This window comes from Propithecus coquereli, unplaced genomic scaffold (assembly GCF_000956105.1).
Source record: "Propithecus coquereli isolate 6110/MARCELLA unplaced genomic scaffold, Pcoq_1.0 Scaffold316, whole genome shotgun sequence".
Classification (NCBI taxonomy): Eukaryota; Metazoa; Chordata; class Mammalia; order Primates; family Indriidae; genus Propithecus; species Propithecus coquereli.
The window spans coordinates 1507361-1525045 of NW_012148797.1; the positions used below are offsets into that span (position 1 = coordinate 1507361).

General features: G+C 43.2%; 1 protein-coding gene across 1 annotated transcript in view; it reads right to left on the reverse strand.

Moving 5' to 3' along the window:
• The window catches only part of PAH (phenylalanine hydroxylase), a 63100-nt gene that overhangs the window by 32192 nt on the left and 13223 nt on the right, over positions 1-17685 (reverse strand). The window contains exon 3 of the mRNA XM_012650263.1: positions 11620-11803. Coding sequence (XP_012505717.1) covers positions 11620-11803 — 184 coding nt within the window. The remainder of the gene's footprint in view (positions 1-11619; positions 11804-17685) is intronic.

Sequence of the window (17685 nt, forward strand, 5' to 3'; positions counted from 1 at the left end):
TATTTAGTAGAGACTGGGTCTCACTCCTGCTCAGGCTGGTCTCGAACTCCTGAGCTCAAGCAATCCTCTTATCTTGGCCTCCCAGAGTGCTAGGATTACATTTCCGAGCCACCGCACCCAGGCTAGGATGTCCTTCTTTTTATAGCTGGATAATATTCCTGTGTGTGTGTGTGTGTGTGTGTTTACCACATTTTCTTTATCTATTCATCCATGATGGACACTTGAGTTGTTTTCGTATCTTGGCTACTGTGAATAATGCTGCAATGAACATGGGAGTGATCTCTTTGAAATACTGATATCATTTTCTTTGGATATAGACCCATGTTGGTATTGCTGGACTGTATAGTAGTTCTATTTTCGATTTTTTGAGGAGTCTCCACACTGTTTTCCATCATGGCTGTACCAATTTACATTCCCAGCAACCATGTGTAAGCGTTCCCTCTCCTCTACACCCTTGTCAACACTTGCTATCTCTTGTCTTTTTGCTGTCAGTCAAGGGATGCTATTTTCCATGATAGTCTATGGCTCCAGACCCCAGGGTGAAGACCCTGGTGACTTGACGGCCTTGCCATAGTTCTCCATGGGGTCTGGGGGTCTGGATAGTCAGGGCTTGTCCCTGGTCCAGGGCTGGCTTCCTATTTGTGTCAGGGAGAGTCAGTCTGGCAACAGTCAGGAGCCCCACGACAGAGCCAGACAGCCTGGGTCTCAATTCTGTCTTTGCTCTTATTATCTGTGGGACCCAGGAAACGTTATTAAACCTCTTTGTGCTTCGGTCTTACAATCTGTAAAATGGTGATAATAGTAGTACTATAAAGTACTACTTTATAAGAACAATATAAGGTTAAATGAGTTTATATTTGTGATTTGTGGAAAACAATACTGGCAAATAGTAAGTACTATTATTGTTCAGGTGTAAGCTACAGGATATATACGTACATATGTGTGTGTGTATGTATATATAGTTAGTGTGCATATATATATATATAGTGTGTGTGTATATATGTTTTTTCACTCTGCCCTTGGCTCACCATAGCATAGAGGACAGAGTAGAAAGTTTTTCAGCAAGGCTAGAAAGCCTGCTACGTATTTTGTTGTGTAACTGAGCAAGTATTTTATCTCTCGGAGCCTTAGTCTCTTTATCCATAAAATGGACTAAAATGGATCTTTCCGTATTATTGGATGAATTAAATGCTATAGCACGTGCGACACATCTTAGCACACTGACTGGGCCTCGGTAAGTGCTCCATCCGTGTTAACCATTAGGATGACAAAGATTTTAATGATGATGATGAAGATGAGATTAAAGAAGGAGGAGGAAAGAATAGAGATGGCGGCAGGTAGCTGTCTGTCTGTCCAGCTTTGATAGTTACAGCTTTTAATCTCGGCCCTCAGTTTCCTCTCTGTCACATATGGGTGTCAGATCCACCCCTTGCCACAACCCCTTTTGGATTTCACGTTCCCAGACCTGTGGAGTCCCAGGCAGGGCTGAGCCTGGGCCAGAGGACACCTGAAAATACAGTTCTGCTTCAATTAGTGTGTCAACCTCATTTATTTCCCCGAAATACGGTCCCTGCAATTGTTCATCTCCCAGTGCATCCCCTCATTTCCCTTCCTCCTTTCTCCAAAGGAGAAGAAGGAGCCAGCGTGCCCCACCTGCACGCAGAGCCCCTCCAGCTGCCCATCGCCCAACCGGACGCCAGAGGGCAGCAGAACCAGTATATTATATTTCCAGCTCTGGGTGACTTTTTTTTTTCCCTTCTCCAAAGGAAAAAATACTAATTGGGCCACATGACTTAGTTCAGACCATTTGGTGGGAAAACAAACAAACAACAACAACAACAACAAAAAAAAAAACCAAAAAATCAGACAACTTGAGGGAGTTGCAAAGACTCAAAAAATTCAAGTCTTGGCAAAGAGAAGACAAAGACCAAAGCAGTCCACCATGCCCCAGACCTTTGAGCTCAGGACTTTGTCACAGGGGCTGTGAGGGCCCCCGAGGAAGCATGGCATGGCTGTGGGGTTCTCACTTGAGTCCAAAAACCTCTGGTGGCTCCAAGGCCCCGTCATTACCCAGAAAAGGCACAAACACAGCCAGGCTGGGGAAGTGGCAGAGCTTCGGAGCTCGTCACAGAGACTCTGGGGCCAGACAGCCTGGTTCCAATCTTGTCTTTGCTACATTGTAACTTCAGGACTTGGTGCACGTTCTTTAACCTCTTTGTTCCCCAATTTCCTATCTGCAAAATAGCTGCAATGATAGGACCCCTTTCAGAGTGGTGACATGAGGATTAAAATGAACTAATGCATGAAGAGTGCTTTGAACAGTGTTTGGCACATGGCAGGTACTTTGTAAGTGTTCGGCAGCATTATTACTGTCATTAACCACTGTCACCATTAGAGAAAGTCAAGTGACAGAGGATGACGAGGCCTGGTACCCCCGTCCTCCAGGGAGCAGCCCAGCCCCACCTTTGATCTATTCCCCACCTCCTCCCCAGGCCTCCCTTGAGGTTAAGGCCTTGGGTACAGCCTATGTGTCATCTGGGAAGGAAGGAGGACCCAGGTAGGCCTAACAGTTAAGAGAAGGAGCTCACCGGTTGTCACACTGGAGAGCAGGGACAAGCATGAGGAACTGAGACCCAGGGCAGGCACACATTCTGGGTGCTGGGGAGGGGGATGAAGTCCCGAAATGGCTCACTGCATCCTTTGGCCAGTCCCAGCTGTGCAGCCTGTGACCCAAGCAGTGTGAGGACACCAGGAGCAAAAGGCAGGGAGACCACGGAAGACCTCCAGACAGACTCAGAACTCAGTACTGAGCCTCCACATTAATGCTGACACTATGTCCTGTGCAAAGGGTGTGCTCATCCTGGACCTGAAGCCAGCAGGTCTGAGTTCAAGTTTCATCTCACCCGCCCACACACTACAGGAGTCTGAGCAGATTACTGATCCCTGATCTCTGCCTCTGCAGCTGTGAAATGGGTGCGGCACTGAGCCCTCGCCTGTCTCCTCATTTGGGGTGGGAAGAAACTGACCCACAGCAGGTCCATCTGTGACATCAGTCATTGCACTTGCACCCCATAACAACCCCCCAGAGATGCTCATCTGGCTAAGAAAACACAGGCCCACCGGCCCCTGGTGGCAAAGCCAGAGTCCACGCTTGTGTCCCCCACCTCTACACCTGGGCTCTTCCAACTTTCCCAGCCAAAGAGTTATAGCTACCGTTTTTCCTCTAAAGTTTTTGAGATATGTTTTTGAGAGCTTACTAGGCAGCAGTTACTGTGCCAAGCACTTTACTTGCCTCATTTTTTTTTTAACTCTCATAGCAATCCTAGGAGGCAGACAATAGTATTTCAGTCCACTGATGAGCAAACTCAGGCTCCAAGAGACGAGGTGATTTGCTGAGCTGGCTGAGCTGAAATTAGAGTTCTGTGGTCTGTGCACATCTCCACAATGCTCTGTTGGCTTGGACTAAATGGGGGGCGCAGGCTCCTTTCTTCTAGATCCCTATTCTCTCACCTCGAGAGGGAAAGGAGGTGAGAAACTAAAGTGGGCTCTAAAGGTGGTTGAAGAAGTTCCCTCGGACAGCCCCGGGTTCTCCCCACCTTTCCATCCCCAGCCTCCCTGGATTGAGGGATAGAAACATTTTAACCTCAGCTCTCCTTCACACATCCTGACTCTTCTTCAGTGAGGGTCCCTTCCCCCGCCCGGTCTCTCTCACAATGCTGGGAGTAGAGACTGACCCCAGTGACCCAGGCCTCCATTTTGAAAAGTTAAATCAGATTAGCTCATTAACGACCTTGCCAAATACCTCGGCCGGTGGGCTGGCCTCTGCGAGCCCCTCCGCGGCCTCCCGGGCTGCTGGCCCGAGCAGTTAATGAATGACTTGGGCAGGCTGGTGTGACAGAGGCCCTCTGTGGATCTGCCCGCGGGGGGCAGATCATTAATAAATATTGATTTGGCTCCAAAGGAAGCAGCCCGCTGGAGAGCTGGCCCTGGACACCCACATCGTGGTCCCATTAAGTCGGGGTCAACTGCTCAGCCAGGACTGCCAGGGGCAGCTGGCTCAGGAGAGCTCCTGAGCAAAAGGCCCCCACAGGCCTGGCTGGAGCCTGCTTCCTGGCCATTGGGTCAGAGCAGGCCCATTAAATTTACAGCAGTTCAAGGTGCAGGCTGAGTCCAACCTCGCCCCCTCCTCCACCAGACGTTCACCAGCCGAGGGGTTAGCCAGCAAGGCACCCAGGCTGGCCTCCAGCCTGTCTCAGGGAGAGCAATAAATCCTCATTTCTTAGGTCCAAAATAGAAGGGCATTTCACCCTGTCCTCCCAGGCTCCCAGATGTCTCCTCTGAGGCAACAGCCACCAGCCCCACAGAGCAGCAGCCCCTGTGCTGATCCCAACAGCTCCCGCCAAGGGAGAAGGGATGGGTTGCCCACATCCCACAGGATGAAGACTTGAGGACTTTATCTTTCTCTTTTAAGAATCTTCTACTTTCTTTCTGAAGCACGACTGTCTTCAGGAAGGTCTTGGCAAAAATGGGTGAGCCACAGGCTGGCTAAGGGTGCCAAGCTTTTACCCTCTGCCTCCCGGACAGAGCAGTGGTCAGGGGTCAGGCCTGGTGTGTGCAGGGCAAAGCATGGTTCTCTCTGTTCACACACTAAAATGAGAATCCCAGAACAAGATAAATACAAGGGACCTCATGTGCGAAGTAAAGAGTGAAAATGTGTTGAATAAATATGGTGAGTGAATGGCTATAAGTGAAATTATGAACAAATACAATAATGACCCGCAGGGTTATTTATCCCAACCACCCACCCAAGCTGGAGCTACCCTTCCAATATCCTTTTTGAGATGTCACCTATCTTACAGATACATCTATTGGCAGCTTGCCCACCACATGCTCAAATACTTCTGTCTGCTCAGAGCTCACGTTGTACTGAGATCTGGTTTCTTGCCACTTACAACTAGAGTTAGGGTCAACATACATTGGGTCAAATGGAATACATCTAAAGCCTTCCCCATGTACTACCTCACTCCAGGAGCTCTTCCTTGCTCCCTCTCCCCTAATCACCCTAACCCACCCCTGGGCTCAGTGCACCTCCTAAGTCTACTCCTGAGTCAAGCAACCTTCCCTGTCACTGCCAAGGATCAAGTCATATAGCCATGGATTATAGGACAAGTGGGCCTAGTTGCCATGTCTGTCTTTGTCACTGCTGCATCCTGTCAGTGGCTGACACTGAATGGGCACTCAATCAGTATCAGTGGCATGAATAGACGATCCGCTGAATTAGGGGGTAAATGTGATCGAAAGAGAAGAAGGTGGCTCTGTGGTGTTTGAGAAGTAGTAAGAGAAGAAGGAAGAAAATCCCAATGTCAAGATTTTAAAAAGTAAGGGCCACATCATTTATGAAATGCTAAGGAAAGAGAGACTTCCTGGGGGATAATGGTGACACATGGTACAAAAATGTCAAAGAGGCTGTTGGTTTGGGGAATGGGTGTTGTCAGAATAGTAGGAAAGAAAGGAAGAAGAGAAGAAAAAAAAAGGAAGGAAGAGAGAAGGGAGGAAGTGAGGGAAAGAGGATGGAAACAGGGAAGAAAAGAAGAAGCAGGAAGGGAGGGGATCGAACACCTGCATGCAAAGCCAGCCTGTCTCCTATGCCAGTGCTACGTCCGACACGGCACACAGTCAGGTGGATGATGTTAACACGGGAAGTAATATCTGGAAATGAAATCGTCCACAGGGCCCCTCACACAATCCCACATGTGAAGTTTTCTCCTTGGCTGCTAGGTAAGTCTGTCCCCAGTGACGGGGTGGCTGCCACTAACTCCTTATATAAGATATTAGCCATGGAGCTGGTGGTGACAAATGGCCTGCTGTTGGCTGGGGTTATAGAGCACGGAGATCGCTCCCTGCGGAGGCCTAAGGATGCCTAAGATCCAGGGCCTATTCAACTCAAGTTCCACTTGATCCTTCAAACACTCTAACACACAGAGGATCTCACATGATCCCCTCCATGAACCACAGGAAGCGGCAGGGGTGGGTCTTAGCCCCATTTCACAGATGAAGAAGAGGCTAACGAGGTCACCCAACCAGTAGGGGATTGGATGGAATTCAAACCTAGCTGTCTGTGTACAAAATGTAGATCCAAATCCAGGCTCTTCGCTTTACATTCATTCCTCTTTCTGGGCCACTAGGATGCTCCCTCAATCCACCATGACTGGCACATTGAAATTTAGTCACAATCATTTCATGTCCTCTTATTACCTCCATCAATTGAGGGGACACACCTGTCACACAGAGAAAAGGTGTTTCAGCCTAATTCCTTCTAACTTTCACATTTGTTTGGATTGACCCAAATGGCATGTCATGGTGGCCTTTCTTTACCAAAATCAGGAGTTTTGGGATTTCAGGCTTGCTCAACCATAAAATTCATTGTGTATCCTTATGAAAGACTCAAGGATAAGTTTACTGTTAACAATTTGCATGGATCCTACATGCCAGGCACTTTATGCAAATAATATCATATAATCCACAAAACCACATTGGCACCCAAATATCTTCATTTTACCAACAAGAAAAGGGAGGTGTAAAGAGGGCAGGCAACTTGGCCAAATGGCTATAGCCCAGGAATTGAACTAGAACAATGGAGACTACAAAATCCATGCTGCCTTTCAACTTTGCCTCTCTGTCTTGTTTCCTAATATTGAAAACAAGAAGAATGTTATCTTCTTGCTCTGGCAATCCTGAGTTGGCTGTTGCAAAGCTTAAACGAGATAATCTAATGGGAAATAAATTTGAAAACACTGGATTTGGCCTACTAAGGAGGAATTTTTCACAGAATGAGAGTCTGCTTATAATTTTATGGTCTTCCTGAGCTTGAAGCCCTGTGACCTGGCAAACTGGGTGGGCTACAGAAATAGCATTTGCTTGGGATCATCCTATGCCAATGAAGAGAGCTGCCCCTAACAGACTGCAGGGAGCAAGCAGTATACTATTGACACTAAGAGATTTTGCTTCCAGCTGCTGGGTGGGTGTCACCTCCCCCTGAATAGGCTTGCCCTTTCAGCTGGGGCCTGCTTGTCTCCATGTGGCCGTCTGCTGAAGCAAAAGTCACTTCCTCAGCTGCCAGGACTTAGGGCTACATCAAGGCATCCAGTAAGCATTCAGGTAAAGGTTGAAAAAGGCAATCAAACCTATGTGTTTTTACAAACAGGCAGATACTTGGTCTCCTGAAGACCCAGGGCCACAGCATGTATAGCCATGAAAGATGCACGTGGGGCAAGGTGAAATGCAGAAGGTTTAGAGCTAAGAAGAGGGCAGTGGGCAGGTGGAGACAGAATACGTGAGCAGAGGAAGGAAGAGAGGAAAGAAAGGCACAAGTGGTGGAAATGGGGGAAAATTCCAACCATCTGGGTTCCCTTCCAGCCCTAAGCAGCTTCTTTATAAAGACTCTTAACTCTTTGGGAACTATGGCTCCTCTGAAAATTCTTCTCTCTTAAAAAATATTCATTCACAGACTCGTGTACCATTTTGCCCACACTCCCAGAGGCTTTTTGGAGCCCTGGGAGGAATCCTACTCTCCCCCCAACCCCAGTTGATCTGAGACATCAGCCTTACTCAGCACTGTTCTCCAGGGCAGCAATATTGAAGCAGAAAAGAGAAAACTCAAGAGAGCAGGGAGGGGGAGGGGCTATAAGAGGGAAGGAATAAGTGTAATGATGTTGCTTTCCTCTTTTTACAATATCATGCCTGTGGGCTAGCTAGCTGGATGGATAGATCGCCTTTCTGCTTTCCACAGAAAACGGACTTGCACGGGCAGTGTGGATTCACTCTGCTTCCCTACCTGGACCCTTATAATGACAGCTTAAACAAAATCCAATAAATGTCCATTTGCTCTTGGAAAATAACTCCAAACAGATATTTCTGGAAAGGTGATGCTCCTTCCTATACCTCTGTCTGCCCAAGACATTTTGTTTGTCTGCTTTTCCTGCCTGCAATCTGTCTCCATGTCGGAATTTTCTATCCCCCACTAGATGTAATGTTATGCAGAAGACTGAAAGGGAAAGGTAAAAGGATTAGCAGATTGATCGATGGAAGATATTAATGCTCTTTCATGTTGGGTTGAAGAAGGATTTGAGGTCATCAGGAGAGAGGGTAGCAGGAGAATAGACTCAAGTATTCAAAAGACTCTCTGGATTAAAATCCTATTAAACTCACATCAGCTTCTCCAGGAGGCATTTGAGAAGGTTGGGGTTTCTTTAACATGTCACCATAATTAACCTTCCCTTAAGCTGTTTTGGGTGGGGAACTTTAGCAATTAAGAAACTGAAAAACTTTCATTTTCTATCACCCACATGGCTTTTTGAATGGGCAAAAAACTAGAGTGGAAAGTGGTTTAGCTTAATTGATTTGAGGGGTTCAGATCTCCCACTTGAACCTGCTGTCAGACTCACCCCTGAGATCCGAGTCCCTCAATAAAAAGGGTATTTTGTCCAGAGAAAGAATCAAAGGTTCAGATCTACTACGATGCTTTTCTTCCTCTGATCGTCCTCCCACTGAGTCCTACAGAAAGAGCAACTTTGCAAAGGGCTGGCTGTTTTCCCTAAAAAGATCTGTTTCTGGGCCCAGACTCCACTTCATAAAAACTACCAAAGAAACCCAAGGGCTGCCTCTCAGCAGGTGTAAAGCCGTGCGGCTTCAGCGTCCGCTGTTCCAGTACGAGTCAGTTAGAGTCAGGTGGGGGCAGCCACTATGGGATGGGGTGACAAACTCTCCCAAGAGATAAGGATCATGAAACACACGTTGTTGTAAAGGGTTGGTCTTAGCCATTTTTTCTTCACTAGGCAAAATATCATCCCGACTTCAGATACCAACACCCTGCCATTTTGAGCAACAGGGCAAGAAGCCCTGCTAGGGAATTAAACCTGTGGTACGACCAGCCTCTAGTAAGCTTGACAGTGATTGTGTGATACCTACGTGACCTCTGAGGTCATTTTCGGATCTCAGAATCTCTGAAATAGTAGTTGTGCACAGGCTGGCTTTTGGTAGCTCCTGTGCTCATGCCAGTGTTTATAATAACAATTAAGCCCTTAAACATGCTGTGCTCTGTCCTCAGTGTGATTTCATCAATCCTGTAAGGCTTAGGCTTATGCTACTCCCATTTGATACAGTGGGAGACTTTCAAGGGTTAATAATTTGCCCAAGGTCACACCAAGCGTGGTATGCCCTGGGTCAGGGATCTGGGCTCCTAACTCTCCTGCTATATCCCTGCTAAGAACCTCCTTTCTGAGCCTCCTGTTCAGGCTGTCAGTGCTCCAGCTGGTCTACTCCATCTCCCTGGCTCCCCCAGGGGCTGCCTGCCTGCCCGTCAATTGCTTTGATTTCCTCCCCCAGGGCCCCAGCTGGCCCAGCTTCCACCTGCTCGACCAGAGGCAGAGTTGCCCCGGGATCAGGCAGCCCTTTTGTCCGGAGGCCTGCAGCTCCTATTGGGAGCAGGTGGCCGGAAAAGCAGGAGAGGGCAGTCATCAGGGAAGCAGCTTGGGAGGTTGAAGCGGGAAAGGCAGATAGGGCTGATCCGGGGAGGAATTCCAAGTGACTGCCCCCTGAGACCTGAGCCCATCTGCGTGGCTGTCTACTCTCTGCAAAGGCAGAACCCTGGGGTGGGCTTCCTTGCCTCTGTTAGATCTATAGGAGGACGAAGCCAGAAAAGAAGGGCTCTCTTAGGAAGACCTTGGAGCTACCTTTCAGAAAATGTTTCAGTGCCCTGTTTTATGAGGTGGATCTCCTCTCATTTGAAAGCATTTCTGCCTATTAAAATGCTAATGTAAGCTACAGTGCTTGACATCTTCTTGATCTAAAGTCTTCAGTATTTTGCAAAGAAACTTGATTTTACAGTAGAAAAAAAATTGATTATTTTTTTAAAAAAAGGTCATCTCAGCAATCAGACTCCTAGCTATTTACCCAAATGAGTTGGAAACCTATGTCCACGCAAAAACCTGCACATAAATGTTGATAACAGCTTTATTGAGAATCACCAAAAATTGGAAAGAAACCAAGATGTCCTTCAATAAGTGAATGGATTAAAAAAAAAAAACTGTGGCATAACCATACAATGGAACATTACTCAGCAATAAAAAGAAATGAACTATCAAGTCACAAAAAGACATGGAGGAACCTTAAATGTGTATTGCTAAGTGAAAGACTCCGTTCTGCAAAGGCTACTGTAGGGCTCCAACTAGATGTCATTCTGGAGAAGGCAAAACTATTAGAGACGGTAAAAGGATAAATGGTTGCTGGAGGGAGGGTGTAAATAAGGGGGAATGGACAGCGGGAGCACAGGGCATTTTTAGAACAGTGAAACAATTCTGTATGACATTGCAATGGTAGATGTATGACATTACGCATTTGTCAAAACCAGTAGCATTGTAAACACAAAGGGTGGTCCCGAATGTAAACTGCAGACTTTAGTTAATAATAATACATCAATATTTGCTCATCAATTATAAGAAAGTACACCCACATTAATACAAGATGTTAACAGGGGAAACTGGGGAGGGAGCATGATGGGAGAGAGAGAAGATGAATGGAAACTCTCTGCAAATTTTCTGTAAACCTAATACTGCTCTAAAAAATAAAGCCTATAAAAATGGTTCATCTGAATATGCTTCAAACCCTAAAAAGTGATCACCTTGTGTCTCTGTATTCTTTTTAGGCTAATCATAATCCTAATAACCACCACATGCCATCATTTATCCAGGCCTGTACTGTGCCAGGCACAGTTCTAAGCACTGTGTATGTTTTATCTCATTTAATCCTTGCAAAAGCCCCATAAGGTCAGAGCAGTTAAAGGGACTTGTCAGATGTCTCAAAGCAGCAAGTGGTAGAGGCAGGACTTGAACCGAAGTCAATTTAATCCCAAGCCCATACTTATAATTCCTACACTCTACTGCTCTCCTCCCCTCCAGAGGACAGTGGGCAGCATTTCAGTAAGCAGATAATGGGACCAAGTAAGTCTCGACAACTCCTGTATTTAGTCATTCACTCACAAATATTTGCTGAGCACCTACATACCAAGCATTAAGCTAAACTCTGAGGATATAAATACAGGAAAGAAAGTCTCCCTGTCCACAAGGAGCTCCTAATTTAGTAGAAGAGACAGATAAGGAGATGGATGATGACAATGAAGGCTCTAGGGACAAGGAGTCTTGCAGTCCCAGCTCCTGGAATGACATGTCACAAGAAGGACTTAGGGAGAGCCCTCTGGTTGGAACAGAGATAACTAGGCATCTTGTCTTGAATGTGCATTTATATAGAAAGCACCCCAGACACTCTAACCATCTCACCTCTGAAGATAGAAGATCAAGAGTATGATAATACAGGAATAAAAAACATATATAAATTGCAGCGACAGAAAGAAAACTACTAATGTAAGCAATTACTATCTTGAGGAAGATGAAAAAGAACTAACATTCATTATATAACTACAATATGCTAGGCACTTGTCTAGGTCCCCAACCTACATCCACTCATTTAACCCCGAACAGTTTTACAGGGTAGGTGTTACTTTTGCTGTTGTTTTATAAAGACAGTGTAGAGTCACGTACGTCACAAAATTCATCTAATTCTTACCTGTGTCTTTCTTCTTATCTCGAGAAAGCTCGTGGACAGTGGCGCCAATGTCATGCCTCAAGATCTTGATGATGTTAGCCAGGGCAGGCACACTACGTTTATCCAGATAGGTGAAAAATTCATACTCATCTTTCTTTAAACGGGAAGGTCTAGATTCAATGTGGGTCAGGTTTATATCATTCTCCTAGAAGAGAGTGAATGGGAAGAGTGAGGGAACAATCCTTGGGACTAACATTGACCAAAGATGCAAAACCCGAACAAAAACCCAAAACGATGAAATGTAGAGTTGAGGAATAGGATTTTTTCTTTTAATAAAAGTAGAAGAAAAGTCCTTAAATTAGCAAAAGTTGTTTACTTTTTCTTCTTTAAAACCAAGTACCAAATGGCAAGAGTGGGGATAGATTTCAAATGTCACAGAATTTAGTTACATGGAAATTTGCCAAAGACCTGGAATTGCCACTGTAAGATTTTGGTTTGGTTCAAATATTTAGGAGAGTGGTTGCCAAAAATATTTACATAGAAAAACCCCCTTTCCCAAATGACATTCTGTAGAATCTCGATAAATAAATAATACAGAAATAACATTGTTCTGCTTGAATAAGGTCCACAGGGGTCAGGCTTATTGAGTTTATGTATAAGTTCTAAATCGTATTGGCTATGAGTCCTTAGATAATGAACTTTCATGTCTCTAATTCTCATTTTCTCAATCTGTAATTTGCTGGTCTTAATGATACCTGCTTCATAAATTCATTGGGAGCATTGGATGAGCTGATACATACACGCCTCCTGGCACATGGCAGATGCTCAGTAAAAATTATCTATTTATTAATTACCACTAACATACTTATATAATTACTTTCCATTCAAGCTATTCAACAAATATACATGTTTGTAGCTCCCGCGAGTGGCCAATCACCATTCTAGGTGCTTGGGATCCATTGGTGAACAAAACAACAAAGACACTTTCCTTTATAAAGCTCACATTCAAGTTACGGGAGACAAACAACAAATATAAAACATAACTAAGGAAAAAAAAACACTGGGCAGAGCAGAGTGAAGGGGATGGGCAGTCCTGAGGAGGGGTGAGGACAGATTCCAGTATTAAATAGGGCGGACACATGGGGCCTCATTGAGAAGCCGAGATTTATGTGCAGTACTAAAGGAGTGAGGGAGATGACGGCCCTAAGGTGGCAGCATGCCTGGCCTGGTGAAGGGACAGCCATGAGGCCAAGATGGCCAGAGCAGAGGAAGTGAAGGAGGAAATAACAGGAGACGGTGTCAGAATAATAACAGGGCTGGTGGCCAGCCATGGAGATCATTGCAGGCCATTTTAAGGAACATAGTTTTGATCCTGAAAGAAATAGGGATTTTTGCATGGTTTCAGGCAGAGGAATAATATGATCTCATGGACTTAAAATGATCAGTCTGACTTCTATGTTGAGAATAAACTTTGGGGAGAAGACAGACCAATCAAAACCTGTCGAGAAGCCATTGCAGAAATCCAGGTGAGGTGTGACTGATGGTGGCTTTGCCCACGGTGGTGGGGTGGAGGTGGTGAGAAGAGGATATATTCTGGATATCCTGTATGATTTTCTCAGAAGGATCAAAATTATCCAGGGACATGAGAAGAGTTGGTGGGTAAGAAAATGGAAAAAGGTCTATCATATTCCAAAATATTAATATTATGCCACTCTCAGGTTTGACTATGACTTTGATTTATAATGTGGCTGAATAAAGAAGCTCTCAGAAATCCAAGAGGAAGAAGAGGGCATCTCACGTGAGTCTCTTCTTTAAATCAAATTTTGTGTGCCAACCTAGGTACTAATGTAATGCAAAGATGAATAAGACATTTCTATTTAGACCTTAGCCACTCCTATCTCCATTGCACCATTTTTAATGGTTGTCTGATGGTCTATTGTACAGATATGGTCATAAATTCTTTAACCAGTACTCTAGCAATGGGCATGTGAGTTGCTTCTTATTTTTTGCAACTAGAAATGATGGAGAGCATTATAAATACATTTTTGCCTACTTACCTGATTTCTCAGCATAAATGCCTAGGGGCCAAGTATTTACCTAAGTGCACATATAAGAATAACATCTATTGGATGTTGGGCAGGGGGAAGGGGGGAGGGGAGAGGAGGGAGGAGGGGACGGGTATATGCATACGCAAAGTGCAATGCGCACCACCCAAAGGATGGACATATTTGAAACTCGGACTTGGCGGGGAGGAGGGGTCAAGGGCAACCTATGTAACCTAAACATCTGTACCCCCATAATATGCTGAAATTAAAAAAAAAGTATTTACCCTTTAAATATTGTTTATATATTATTCCATTGCCCTCCAGAAAGCCTGTACTCATCTATTCTACCTTTCCATGAGAGAACAGGTACACTTCTCACCTATACCAACTTTCAGGATTTTCAGTATTCTTGACCTGATAGCTCATAACTCATTGCTCAATTTTTTATTTAATTACTGATGAGTCTAAATATTTTTCCTAGGTTTAGTGGCCATTTGTATTTGTTCTTTTATGAATTACCAATTGATGCCATTTTCCTACTATAGAGCATTTTTAGTGATTAGTAATGTGTTTATATAATGATGTTAATTCTGTTATATATAATTTTTTTCAAATTAACATTTATCCTTGTCTATTCTTAAACACCTCCATGTAAAAAATTTTTTTTAAATGCTCCCCCAAAATGATGTAAAATAACAAATGTAAACAGTCTTAGAGTTTTTAAGGAAGGTAGCTTCAATGTGTTCTCAGAAAAAGGCAATAACTTCTTCCTCATCACTGCCTGAGTATCAAGGTTTCCCTGGTATATCTCAAGTGTTGCCTGATTTTAGAATTAATTTCCTGGGCTTTTCTGGTTTACTATGGCGTCTACTGAGTGCTAGTGCAAAATCACCAGACAGGAAGACGAAGCACAAGGTAAGTTGTGCAATGTGTCCAAATTCATTCCCTAAAAAAAAACAAAACAAGGCTGGATGACTCAAAAGTCTTATTCACATCTGGATTATCCCTTTCTAAGAAAGGGGAGGGCTGAAGCACATTTCTCATTATGAGATGCCTCCATTTTCTTGCAAAAGCTGGACTCTTTAAACTGGTTCAGAAGCAGAAATGAACTGAAAAATGAATGTTGGTCAGCAGCAGAACTTGGCAGAGTCTAGTAAAGCACACTGAACTCCCAACACAAAGAAGTCAACTTGCTGTCATCAGTCAGTGTTTCCCTGCTGGAAGCATGCACCACATGTCAAAACACCCCTCTCCCACATTCATGCAAAGAGCTGGGAAGCTGCTTTTATTAAGTGCCATAAAAATGCAAAAATATGATGACTTACAACAGCTACTCAACTTCAATACCTTTAGATGGTGATATTTTAGCTCTTACGGCTTTTATCACCAAAAAAAAAAAATAGTTATTTGCTTAAGTTGGCCCTCAAATGTAAATGCTGGACAAATCATCTGCTACTTATTCAAAAAGTCTATGATTTCATTGGTAGTGCTGTTCATTACTGAGAAACCAAGGAGTGTTGTCTACACTTTATTAAAACAAACAGTAGGGATTACCCAATGTTTAAATGGACAAAGCATCCTGAAAATATAGCAACTTAAGTAACTCTAAAATTTCAAAAAATGAAATTCACCAATCTTGTAGTTGAAGAGGTGTATCTTGTGCCTTGATTGTTAATGGTATAAGGTTGAAGAGAACATGTATAATTATAGTTAATATTTTTTCACATGAAAATATCACTTTATAGTATAGAATTTTTTTTCTGTGATCATATCAACAATGCTTTGAGGAGGTTATGGAAGACATAAAAAATAAAATCAAAGACAAAGGTGCTTTGCTGTAAGTAGTAGGAAAGAGAGATATGTTTTTTTTTAATCTCAGAGTCAATGGTTTCCTAATCACACTGCCTTTCCTACCATGGATACAGTGGGCACTCCACACATGTCAATTTATTATGATTATTACTCTTAAGCCAAACACAAAAAATTAAAACCACTGGGTATAGTAAATACAATAGTAAGTAACCTCGAACAGATGCTCTTCCTGTTGGTTCTTCTCCGTGATGCCTGAGGGCACATGATGCAGCCATTATTTATGGCTTTAGCTGCAGAGAGCACACCCCTGGCAGCTGTGGCCAGGTAAACCAACATGAGGGCCCCAGCTGGAGAGAGAACGGGGAGGAGGGAAGGCCAGAGAGATAACAGTAGCTCTGAAGCTTCCTCTGGCAAACAGAGGTTATTTCCTAAACAAAGCAAAGAGCAATGTCATCCTTCTTGGCTCAGGAAGAAAGAGAATAGGTAGGTTTCACCTGCTATTTACCTAAGTTGAAACTTTAAAAGAAGAGATAACCAATCCCTGTTTTGTGTAGAGCAGAGAACACAGCAAAGCCAAGAATGGACACACTTCTGGCACACTTATTTGTGGAAGAGTTTGGGAAGGTAGGAAGGGGGGGAGGGGGAGGAGGGGTGTGTGCACGGAGAGGAAGAAGTGTTGGAAGGCAGACCATAGGAGAGCAGTGCTCACCCCACCCCCCTTCCCCTCCGCTTGAAGCAGCCACTTTCACAGAGAAGATTCTCACTTTGGGAATAATCAACTGTAAAACAATTTATGCCCCATGACTCAATTTTTCTAATACTGGAAATCTAACTCATGGAAAAAAATCACAAAGTTTTTCACTAAAATTTCTAAGCAAACTAAACCCTCACAATGGGGGAATGATTAAGTGGATTATAGCATAACCACTCAGCGGAAGATTATGCAATCGTTAAAAAGCAACAACAACAACATGCATAAAATCAAGTGTCAGTAATCACTTCAAGATATGTTCACTCACACTGGTGGTCTCTAGATGATGGCTTAGGGGTGGTTTTGTTTCCTGTTTTCTATTTTTATTGTTATCATAGTTCAACTTTTCTAAAAACAACAAATATTACTTTTATAATGAAAAATTAACTTTATATATTAAATGGATATAATGATAATCACTTGGGAAAATATTTACAATAGATATAGATATGTAACCATTAAATCATGTTTAAAAAATTATGTCCAGGTTAAAAAAGTAAAAAGACTACAATAAATTGCATCAGAATGTGTTATGACAAGATTATGTGTAACATCTATTGTTTTGTCAAAAGTCTTATAAGAGTGAAATTTCTGGTTAATTATATACCAAACATCCAACTGAAATGTTTAAACCATTTCTTTCCCATTTGAATCAATTTGTTAATAATTAACCTACTAGTATGGATGCAATTTCCTTTTTGGGATTTTTCCAGCGTACCAGTATGGATCCTTAGAAACCAATAATTTTGATTGCTAAGAGAGGCTTTAGAAATTAATTTCCAAGCCTGAATAGTATCATAGTTTTAGTAAATGAATTTATATTTTTCAACCAGAAGCCTATGCAGGTTTATACATTGACCCATATACGCTCACTACATCTTTGGTGTGGGATAAAGAAAGAACCCTTGATACTACTCCAAGGTAACATCTAGGAAAAGGCAAGAAAGGTTTAGAGTTAAATTTTTCAAAAATAATTTCAAGATTTGTCCAATAGTTGATTTATGCATAAAAGATAGCAGCATAAAACCCTGATTAATCAGTGTGACAAATGATATCATAAATCCAAGTAAAACGACAAAGACTGAGACAAAATATTTATCACACATATAATAGTACTCAGATTATATAAAATGTTAAGAAATCAGTAAGGAAAAGACAAAATTGCAACAGAAAAAAATGGCAGTGTGTGGGCAATTCACAATTTACAAAAAGGAAAAAATTGTAATGTCATGAAAGATGAAGACATCCTCATCTTACTACTAATCAAGGAAATGAAAATTCAGTCAATAAATTACCATGTTTCACCCATTATATTGTCTAAGATTAAAAAGCAATAATAAGCAAATATTCTTAAAGTTATGGAGAAATTAGTATTCCCATATTGAACTACTGGGAGTATTTATTACAGAACAGGCCGGGCACGGTGGCTCATGCCTGTAATCCTAGCACTCTGGGAGGCCGAGGCGGGTGGATCGTTGA